Source organism: Terrapene carolina, unplaced genomic scaffold, assembly GCF_002925995.2.
Source record: "Terrapene carolina triunguis isolate 2854851 unplaced genomic scaffold, T_m_triunguis-2.0 Scaffold21, whole genome shotgun sequence".
In the NCBI taxonomy this organism is placed as follows: Eukaryota; Metazoa; Chordata; order Testudines; family Emydidae; genus Terrapene; species Terrapene triunguis.
Window position 1 is genome coordinate 34,226,805 of NW_020664372.1, and position 11,266 is coordinate 34,238,070.

The window sequence follows — 11,266 nt, forward strand, 5'->3', positions numbered from 1 at the left end:
CCTGGTTTGAGAGCCTGGGAGGGAGGGGGAGACTCCGAGTGGCCGCGGCGCGGGCGCCGCTTCTCCCCCTCCCTCCCAGGTTTGAGAGCCTGGGAGGGAGGGGGAGACGCCGAGTGGCCGCGGCATGGGCGCCGCTTCTCCCCCTCCCTCCCAGGTTTGAGAGCCTGGGAGGGAAGGGGAGACCCCGAGCGGCCGTGGCGCGCGAAACAGCTGTTTCGCACGCCAGCAGCAGTGGAGGTGAGTTAGGGCGGCCGGGGCACATTTTTAGGGGCGGCATTCTGGCGCCGGCCATGCCGCCCCTAAAAATGTGCCGCCCCAAGCACCAGCTTGTTTTGCTGGTGCCTAGAGCCAGCCCTGGTTGTCATAGGGGTTTCTTTAATTCTCTACTCCTGGGGGAATTTTTTGTGTGTCTGTATTGCTGACAGGTATTTTGAAATGAATTATCAAAATAATTAAAACTGGCGTGATTATATAGTGTTATTTTGACAAATAAAATTTGCAGAATTTTAAAATATTGTGCCCAGAATTTTTTCAAGCAGAATTTCCTCCCGGAGTAACATCTGCAAGTTCAACTTTTATGATAAAGAGATTACACTACAGTATTAGTATTTTTCAATTCACTTAATACAATTTCTTTTCTTTTTTACAGTGCAAATATTTGTAATCAAAAATAAATAAAGTGAGCCCTGTACACTTTGTATTCTGTGTTGCAATTGAAATCAATATATTTGAAAATGTAGAAAACATCCAAAAATATTTAAATAAATGGTATTCTATTATTGTTTAACAGTGTGATTGATTGAGATTATTTTTTTTTAATCACTTGACAACCCTAATTATTTTGTAACACCTCCTTACATAAAAGGGAGACCACAGATAAGATTAAACAAAGGCTGAAAGTTTAAGACACTTCAGTCAAATAAATTCCTTATTGACAGCTAGAGTACATGAAATTGTTAAACTTCAAGTTTCCTGTCTACTTACATTATTAGCAAAAATTCGAAGGTCAAGTGCTACAGCATACATAATAGGCAAAGCCCTACAGAAGCAAAAAATCAATATATTTATTATGCATGAGCAACTAAACCCATACTGCAGGTTAAGCCACACAAGTTATTTTTTAGTCCATATGGAGGTAAGTGTTCCTGGTGGGTATACGATTTCCTACATATCCAGTTTTCCTTTCCTTAAATCTTACAAAATCACATTTTATAGGAAAATGTCTTTAAAAAGTCAGTGTTTCACACATCATTACTTGCAGTAAATGAATAATGCATTTAATTAATCTCCAGGTGACAAACTGTCAAGCAGAACATCATCCTGCAATCAATGCTTTACTTAAAGGGAAACAAAGTAAGTTTGCTAAACAATTTGAACAGAGAAATGAACAGATTTTGGGCTTGGTCCTTTATACAAATTCAAAAGGGCAGAGTGACATAACAGTTTTAATTAGTAAATAACTGGTGTACATAACTGAAACAAATCATTATAGATAAATGAAAGTTATTTTTATGGTGGTATCTTAATTGAACTATGGTTGCATTTTGGGATGAAAGGTAGCAGTAACAATCATCTAAATCTATTCACCTGCCTAGTTACTAACATTACATTTATAAAGTACTTACCAGTTTTCTTCTTTATGTGCTTGAAATGCTCGCAGGAATGATGTGTTATATTTAGGAGAACACAACACACAATTTACAAAGTGACCCGTGAAGTAAAATGGGATAGGTGTAAGAGGCTATATGGTATGCCCTATTTCTGAGTGTAGAAGACTGCAAAAAAGGCAACAGATCAGGAATTGGAGTGTAGGGGCACATAAGGGATGAGTCCAGCTCTATTGCATGCTACCTCCTTTACCCTGACTGAGGAAGCGCGGTGCCTTGCACATGGGAGTGGGAGAGGCCCAAGGAAAGGAACAGGATAGTGGCTCTTTGCAATATCATCCTCCCCTCTACATTATGTGGGGGACTCCAGGAGACTAATTCTCTGGCTTGGGGGCAACTGGTACTTTTTTTTTTACCCCTGTGGAGAGGAGAAGGGGGAAATTTTATTTGGGTTTCATTTGTTACAAGTCTAAAGAGCTTTATATATATATATATATATACACACACACACACACATACATACATACATACATACACACACACACACACTCTGAAATCAAACCACGTTTATATTTTGTAATTCCATCACATTTGAAAGAATCTTCCCCTCCTCAAACATGAAGTTATCCCAGATAGTTCATTTAAGAGCTCTTCAATTTTTTCAAGCAGAATTTCCTCCCGGAGTAACATCTGCAAGTTCAAGTTGAACTGATGGTAAAGGATATTGTACTATCACTGTTTGGCATTTGTAAGCTTCAATAAAGTCATGGTTTCCAACAGCGTAAGTACATCTGTCAAAAGAAAAAGCATTAAGGAGGACACTGAAAAGTGTTTTATATTTAAAGGGTAGCTTAATATATTAGTCTCCTTCTCTATAGATAAATTAAAGCTTTGCAGTTTGTTTTAGTAACAGGCTTATTAGAAGTATTCTTAAACAGCAATAAATATTGGAATTGAATATTGAGTGACATTATACAGCAACAGATCTGAACACACCAGTTTTAAGTGACATCTCTACAATTGTCATTCAATATAACCTAGATAGATAATTTGCAAGATTCTTGAAATGAGAGAAAATTAAAAAGACAATGTCAACTTGACCTCTATTTAATTTTAAAAAGCAGTAAAGAAATACTTTGGATACTAAAGATGCATGAGAGAGCTCTGCCAGTTTTCACAGGTTTACAATCACTTTTTCCTATTTAAGAAATTTCTCTTTCCCGTTCACTTTTGTGCCTGCTATAGGGTGACCAGACATCCCGATAAAATCGAGACCATCCCGATATTTAGGTGTTTGTCCTGCGTCCCAACTGATCTTTGGTCGGGACGCAATTTGTCCCGATATTTCACTCCACTGGCAGCATTTCCCCCCTCCGCCAACAGCATTGGTTTTTTTTGTTTTGCTCCGCCGGCGGACACCCCCACATGTGTCCCGATATTTTCTTCCTCTCATCTGGTCACCCTAGTCTGCTATTGCTATTAAAAGCAAACACACTTTTGCAACGCCTGGAAAAGGGCATGCATTATCAATAAGATGGTGACATGGACTATACATGAAGTACTATCAAAATCCACACAGTAAACTAAAAAAAAAGATAAATCAGTAAATGTCTTCTGTATCATTTATTTATAGCAATTTTAGGGATTATTTATAACAGTAATAGGTACAAAATTTTCAGATGAAGGTGTGATTTCTCTCCCCTCCCCCATTTAACAGTGACCTTCCAAATAAATCAGATCAATTCATGGAGTCCCTTCCCCTTTCTACCTGGATAGAACAAAATTAAAACTCTCATTCTGAATCCGTCTTTACCTTAAGTGAGCAGCAAACATTTCATCGTATGGTGGCTCCAGAACTTGTTGACATTTGTCTTCTGGAGATGGAAGCTAATTATAGAATCAATGGAACATTAAATGTATAAAATTCCATAAAAATATGCATTTTTTATCAAGCTAGTATTTTTATACATATAAGCCTTAGCTATATATTAGAACATTAACAGTCATGCTCATTGTAGAGGAAAAGTGGAAAATTAAGGAGAACCAAGGTTAAGGAAATGGGGAGGGAAGGGAAAAAGCATGCCGTGGAACAAGATAAAGAGAGAAACAAAGGAAGGAGAGAGAAACTAAACCAGAAACGTGTGCTGCTCTGGCTTGTTAAACAACAATTTTTTCAATAAAAGGATACCTGTGACAGAGCAAAAAGAGACAGTACAGACAAAAAGGGAAGGGGAAAGAACAAGAGACATTTAGATTAGTGACAATGACAGAGTTCACTTCTCAGATACTACAGTGAAGTATAAAAACCTGAACAGAATAGAATTTCCATGTTTCTTTGTATTTCTCTGGACAGCATCCTACAATTGTGTTGTGTTGTGGCGGGAAAGAGAAGAGATGCATGCTAATAGCAATAGTCGCTAATGGAATTCATGTCATATTGCTGCTTCAGTTGACCTTGGGTTAAGTGCACAGTTTTTAAAAATTGCATACAACACCATTAAGTCTTATAGAATTTTAAAAGATGTTTTAAACCAACCGAAGGAATTTTATAATAGGTCATTCTCTGTTGAAGTCTATAGCTTATTTAAACATTCTATAGATAAAATATAACTTCATTAAACTCTGTAATCTTTTGAAGAGGTATTTTCTACAGAACTGTTGCTCGCTTTTACATTTTGTAGGATGTTTTTTTCCCTCTATAAGAGCAGTGGCAGAAAATTGTTTTTCCCTAACTATCCTAACTAGGGTCTCCTTTCTGGAGCAAGAGAGTTTGGGTTTGTTTTGTGGGGGATTTTTTTGCCTACATACATGTTATGCACACTATTCTTTTCTGTGTTAATTTCTTCAGAACTACCTGAATATTTCCATCTCAGCCCCCAGAAATTTCATGCAAATGAGCAAATTCCTGGACCCTTTCAGAGCCTCTCTGAAGTTAATAGAAGTCTGCCTGTGCACCTCACCTTTCAGCATAGGTGCTGACTTTTGGTTTTGCTGGTGGGTGCCCCATCCTGGCCCCACCCCCACTCCACCGCACCTCTTCCTGCCCCCGCTCTGCCTCCTTCCCTTAGATCCCCTCCCCTGAGGGCCTCCCACTCACTCCTTTCTGCCCCCTCCTGCCTTAAGGGCGAGGTATGCGTGTTGGGGAGGGGGGGGGGGCTCAGCCTCCCTCCCCAAACTGGCAATTTTCAGCATATTTATACACTTCTTTCATATTCTAGTTATTGAATGTGTGTCTATCATTGGTATCTTAATGTAATCATTATTAAAATAGTAATGAACTACATAATTACATTATCATGAATTACAGAATATTAAAATCATTACACTCAGCTACAAGCGGTCTTCACTAACATCCCAGTTTAAAGACATTGCGTTCCCTCTGTGCTTCACACTTGCTTAGGGCCAGTTTGGGAGCTGAGGGCCACTGATGGCTGTGGGAAGAAGGCATATTGGCGGGACAAGCAGTGGGGAGTCTTTCCCCTCTTTCTTTTCTCTTTTCCTATCACTCTCCCTGCACTTCTCCCTCTCTCATTTCTTCTCTAAGTCCTTGCTCCCCTTCCTGATGTTCCCCCTTCTTGCTTCCCACCCATGTCCCTTCTTCCCATCTCTCTCTCTCTCTGCTCCCCACCTCCTGGTGGCTCTGGGCTCCTGCCGGGGTCCAGGGCTTTTCGTCCCCTTAATCCGCCACTGCACCCATCAGCCCTAGCCTAGCTGGGCTCCCTTGGGTCACCTAGTGCTTGCTGTGGCCAGAGTCGAGCCTGGCGGGAGAAACCATACAGGTGGACACCATGGCCACCAGCCCAAGAGGTGTGTGCAGGGCGACCCCAGGTGAGCAGGGGCTGGCTGCATTGCTGCTGCTAGTCCGGCCACCCACCCCTAACCCTAAGGCTTTTTTTTTTTTGGTTGGGTAAGGCTCATTCAGCCCCTGCTGGAGCAGGGGGTGCGAAACAGCTGACCTGAGCCTGCCTGCCAAACAGCTGATTGCAGCTGCGCCCAGGCAGCCCATACCAAACAATTCATCTGCAGAGGCACCCCCACAACAGCGGATACCTGGCTGCCAACAACTGGTCATCCCGGTGGGTGGTGAGCACCCCCTATTTTTTTTCCATGGGTGCTCCAGCCCCAGAGCACCCATGGAGTCGGCACCTATGCCTTGTAGGATTGGGGCCTTGGTTTGTTAGTGCAACTAATTCTTGTACCTGAAGCCTGGGGTTTGCAACATGAGGATGCTTAAATGACACCAATTCTGCACAAAACAGTCCATCTCTGGAATCAATGGCTTCCAGAACCTACACAAAAAAATTACAGAAAAAATTACACACATTAAGGAACAAGATCTAGCCTTAGCTATGTAACATATTGCCACATAGCTAATAAAAATCATCCTCTTGTGATGACATTTGCATTCTTGTCAATGACTCTGCAAATATTAATTTCTCATATGTTATTCCCAAGAAGTTTTAGTTTGGAAGAGGCGCATTAAAATTCAACAGGAAAAAGCCAGACACCTTTATTTTTCCTTAGTTGTACAAAGTGTCTCAGATCAGTGACCTCACAAGGCAATTATATGAGTCCACTGTCTTTCGTTGACAGTAGTTATACAGAATTTAGAAACTTTGTATAACAACAATAGACAGACTTCAATGAAGAAAAAGTACACTTGCAGTCATAAACCAAGTTTTGAATATTTTACACTGGAGTTGCTAAAAGGAAGGAGAGTTTGGATTTCATTAATAAGGATTCTTAAATGTATTTCATACACATATTAGTATTTAACAACACAGCCCAATCATAAAAAGACTAATCCTGCCTTCTCTACTCAGAAAAATCTTCCCCTTTAATTCAAGGGGAAGTTTTTCTGAAGTCGGAACTAAAGTACTGGACCCAGAGCATCTTTGTGAACTCACATAAATCTGAGTTTTGGGTATGGATCGGATACAGGATTGGGCACATGGCATTATTCTTGTCTACACTATTCAGGGAAATGTATTCCCACTTCTAAATCAGCAGCAGAAACCAAATTAGTACTAAGGTCAGCTAAGACTTTCAGTAAAGAAATAAAGCATTACTAAACAGTTAAGTATAGTCCGCATACAATCAATGAGTTCAGTTCCATGTTGACTTTATCTTCAGAGTATGCTTTTTTTAAAAAGACGTTTGATGCAAAATTCTCAATAAATAGAAATATCTAAAAATATGAAGAGAATTTGGACAATAAAAGATAGCATAACTTTGTTATTGCAGTTAAGAAACGTGACGACAGAGCTAGAGATTTAAGGTTCCAGAATGTCCTATCATGATCAAATATACTGCAATGCAAGGATTATTTAAAGGGACATGATCAATTTAAAAATACTTCCTTTTTACAGTTTTACTTCATGCATTTGACAAAATGTTGTAAATAGTCATTTCACTGATTATTATATTAAATTTCCTATAGTTTTGCGGGTCTGTCACTCAACAACAGCTGGGGAAAAACCTTTTCTAAAGATATAAAAACATGACTGATAAGCCACAGAAATTGGGAAAGGGATCTGGGCAGCTAATATTTAATTTTTGGCTCCTTTTGCCGAACTGACCAAATTTGACATGTCTCATTAAGGTGCTTAAATAAGAGTGTGTATTACATTTGACAAGGAAGGAACCTTTATAGCAAGTATATTTGGACCTTGATCCTACAATCGCATCCATTAATGCAGACCCCAGCATCTGTGCAAAGCCTCACTGGGTATGTTTACACTGCAGCTGGGAGCAAATCTCCCAGCCAGGGTAGACAGCCTTATGCAAGCAGAGCTTGAGGTAACTTACTAAAAATAGCAGTATGGAAGTTGTGGGTCCAGCAGAGAATTGGGCTAGCCTCCCCATCTCAGACGCGGGGGGGCGGGGGGGCTTGAGAGCCTGGACTACCCTCTGTGCTACACCATCCACGTTGGTGTTTTTAACGTGCTAGCTTGAACTGAGTTAGTGTGTGTGTCTACTTAGGCTGGGAGGCTCACTCTCAGCTGCAGTATAGATATGCCCACTTCGTAAAGATGCCAGAGCCCACACTAACAGATCCTATCACACGATTGGGGTCTACATATTTATATAGGCCCTGCATTTTTAAGCGCCATATGAATGTTACTTTGTTTTCACAACAGTCTTAGGAGAAGCTTACCTAATTATCACCTCCCATACTCTAGGTTGCCTTTTCTTGAACAGGGTAAGTTATCTGTAGTATGGAGAAAAACAGGCAATGGTGGTGGCAAATAAAACCCACTTACCTGCTGCAAATACTGGTTGATGGTGATGTGCGCCATGGACAGACCAGCGGGCCAGGCAAGTGCTGGCGATCAAGGGCGGGGCGTGTCCTGTGCGGCCAAAGAAACCGAAGTGTCACCGCGAAACGAAGTTATCACGACAGTTTTAAGTCCACCCGCGTTTCCACCTCCCCGCGGGGCCAGCGAGGGGCTTCCCTCAACTCAGGCCGGAGCAGCCCCCGCAGACCAAGCCCCCAGGAGCGGAGCCAGACACAGGCGGGGCGGGCGGCACCAGGCACAGCAAGGGGAATGGGGGTCTCCCAGGACGCGCCTTACTCTCCTCCCGCGGGGCTCCCCCGCACCCACTAACCAGGCTCGCAGCGCCGCTCCCGCCTCACTCCATCACACCACGTGGGCGGGGCAAACGCTCGGCACTTCCCTCTCGCGCACGGCGCGCCAGCCGTGCGTGAGTCACGTGACGCGGGCGGGGCAAGCCGCTCACGTGATGATCCCTCGTAGCGCCCCGCCCCGCGCGACCCGTTGGGTAAAAGCGGAGTAGTTGTTACTGTTCGTCCTGCAGAATGGGGCGGGCGCGTGGGGCCTGATTCTTCTCCCGCGGAGAAGGCGGGACTGTGAGACGAGCGTCACGCGCCCCAGCTGAACGTAGCGTTCCGCCTGCTACGGGGTAGCCCGGCCGGGCGGAAAGCGCTCTCCGGCCCTAGTGACTGCTGTGCGTGCCTGTACGGCTCCCGCACGCTGCCGGGAGGGCGCGTCTCTGAGGTGCCTGTAGCTGCAGCGAGCTGGGCGGGCAGCTGGCTCAGTCAGGGGTGCTGGAACTGGGGGTGCAGGAGCACCCTGGCTTGATGTAATAATAACCAAATACATGGTTCACAGTTTTGTACAGTGGCTTTCAGCACCCCCCACCCCATAATAATTGTTCTAACATCCCTGTATACAGTGTTGTAGCCATATTAGTCCCAGGATATTAAAGAGAGAAGGTGAGTTAAGACAGTGGCTATCAACCTTTCCAGAGTACTGTCCCCCTTTCAGGCATTTGATTTGTCTTGCGTACTCCCAAGTTTCACCTTACTTAAAAACTACTTGCTTACAAAATCAGACAAAAATACAAAAATGTCACAACACACTATTACTGAAAAATTGCTTACTTTTTCATTTTGACCATATAATTATAAAATAAATTAATTGGAATATAAATATTGTACTTAGTGTATCATTTATAGTGTAGTTTAAACAAGTAATTATATGACATTTTAGTTTGTACTGACTTCGCTAGTGCTTTTTATGTAGCCTGTTGTAAAACTAGGTAAATAGCTAGATGAGTTGAAGTACCTTCTGGAAGACCTCTGTGTACCCCTGGTTGAGAACCACTGGGTTAAGTAATATCCCTTAGCGGTGAGAGAGACAAGCTTTTCAGCTACACAGAGCTCTTCTTCCGGTCTGGGAAATGTACTCAGAGTGTCACAGCTCTATACAAGGGGGAACAGATTGTTTAACATAAATAGCACATATTTCAAGGGCCCAATCAAGGTGAAATAGCCTATTAACACCCTTCCAGTCCTAGGGAGGCGAGTGATAGCTGGGGTGCATTAGTGGGTTACAGATTGTTTTTAATAAGTAAGGCTGTCTATTAATCGCTGTTAACTCACACGATTAACTCAACAAATTAATTATAAAAAATTACCAGTAATCTTGATTAATTGTAGTTTTATTATACTGTTAAACAATAGAGTACCAATTGAAATTTATTAAATATTTTGGATGTTTTTCTGCATTTTCATATATGCTGTATTCTGTGTTGTAATTTAAATCAGAGTGCACATTATTTTTATTACAAATATTTGCACTGTAAAAATGATAAATAGTATCTTTCAATTCACCTCATACAAGTTCTGTAGTGCAATCTCTTTGTCGTGAAAGTGCAATTTACAAATGTAGATTTTTTATTTGTTACATAACTGCACTCAAAACTAAAACAATGTAAAACTTCAGCGCCTACAAGTGCACTTAGTCCTACTTCTTGTTCAGCCAATCGCTAAGACAAACAAGTTTACATTTACAAGAGATAATGCTGCCCCCTTCTTATTTACAATGTCACCAGAAAATGAGAACAGGCATTTGCATGGCACTTTTGTAGCTGGCATTGCAAGGTATTTACATGCCAGATATGCTAAACATTTGTATGCCACTTTGTGCTTTGGCCATCATTCCAGAGGACATGCTTCCCTGCTGATGACGTTGTTAAATAAATAATGTGTTAATTAAACGTGTGACTGAACTCCTTGGGGGACAATTTTATGTCCCCTGCTCTGTTTTACCTGCATTCTGCCATATATTTCATGTTATAGTAGTCTCAGATGATGACTCAGCACATCTTGTTTGTTTTAAGAACACTTTCACTGCAGATTTGACAAAACACAAAGAAGGTACCAATGTGAGATTTCTAAAGATAGCTTCAGCACTAGACCCAAGGTTTAAGAATCTGAAGTGCCTTCCAAAATCTGAGAGGGACGAGGTATGGAGCATGCTTTCAGAAGTCTTAAAAGAGCAACACTCCGATGTGGAAACTACAGAATCCAAACTACCAAAAAATAAAATCAACCGTCTGCTGCTGGCGTCTGACTCAGATAATGAAAATGAACATGTGTCGGTCCGCACTACTTTGGATTGTTATCGAGTAGAATACATCATCATTGTGGAGAAATTGGAAAGGGTCCAGAGAAGAGCAACAAGAATGATTAAAGGTCTTGAGAACATGACCTATGAAGGAAGGCTGAAAAAATTGGGTTTGTTTAGTTTGGAAAAGAGAAGACTGAGAGGGGACATGATAGCAGTTTTCAGGTATCTAAAAGGGTGTCATAAGGAGGAGGGAGAAAACTTGTTCACCTTAGCCTCTAAGGATAGAACTAGAAGCAATGGGCTTAAACTGCAGCAAGGGAGGTCTAGGTTGGACATTAGGAAAAAGTTCCTAACTGTCAGGGTGGTTAAACACTGGAATAAATTGCCTAGGGAGGTTGTGGAATCTCCATCTCTGGAGATACTTAAGAGTAGGTTAGATAAATGTCTATCAGGGATGGTCTAGACAGTATTTGGTCCTGCCATGCGGGCAGGGGACTGGACTTGATGACCTCTTGAGGTCCCTTCCAGTCCTAGAATCTATGAATCTATGAATCAGTATGGAAGCATGTCCTATGGAATGGAGGTTGAAGCATGATGAGACATATGAATCTTTGGCGCCAGGGCCGGCTCCAGGCACCAGCTTAACAAGCAGGTGCTTGGGGCGGCCAAGGGAGAGGGGTGGCACGTGCGGCAATTCGGGGGCGGCAGGTCCCTCACTCCCTCTAGGAGCGAAGGACCTGCCGCCGCCGATCGTGGCTTTTTCCCCTCCCTTCCCCCCCCCCC

At 42.3% G+C, this 11,266-nt stretch overlaps 1 protein-coding gene across 5 annotated transcripts in view; it reads right to left on the reverse strand.

Moving 5' to 3' along the window:
* PCID2 (PCI domain containing 2) overlaps positions 1 to 11,266 on the reverse strand; it is a 25,340-nt gene that overhangs the window by 11,034 nt on the left and 3,040 nt on the right. For 3 of the 5 annotated variants that reach the window (XM_024219554.3, XM_024219553.3, XM_024219551.3), the window contains exons 2-7: positions 7,871 to 7,957; positions 5,807 to 5,896; positions 3,421 to 3,494; positions 2,333 to 2,398; positions 1,626 to 1,667; positions 985 to 1,039 (exon numbers count right to left, since the gene is read on the reverse strand). In XM_024219554.3, the coding sequence (XP_024075322.1) occupies positions 985 to 1,039; positions 1,626 to 1,667; positions 2,333 to 2,398; positions 3,421 to 3,494; positions 5,807 to 5,896; positions 7,871 to 7,906 (363 nt within the window). In that variant the 5' untranslated portion in view covers positions 7,907 to 7,957. Of the gene's footprint in view, positions 1 to 984; positions 1,040 to 1,625; positions 1,668 to 2,332; positions 2,399 to 3,420; positions 3,495 to 5,806; positions 5,897 to 7,870; positions 7,958 to 8,216; positions 8,302 to 9,196; positions 9,232 to 11,266 lie in introns of those variants that run through there. The other 2 variants (XM_024219552.3, XM_024219550.3) reach the window with 2 other exon arrangements.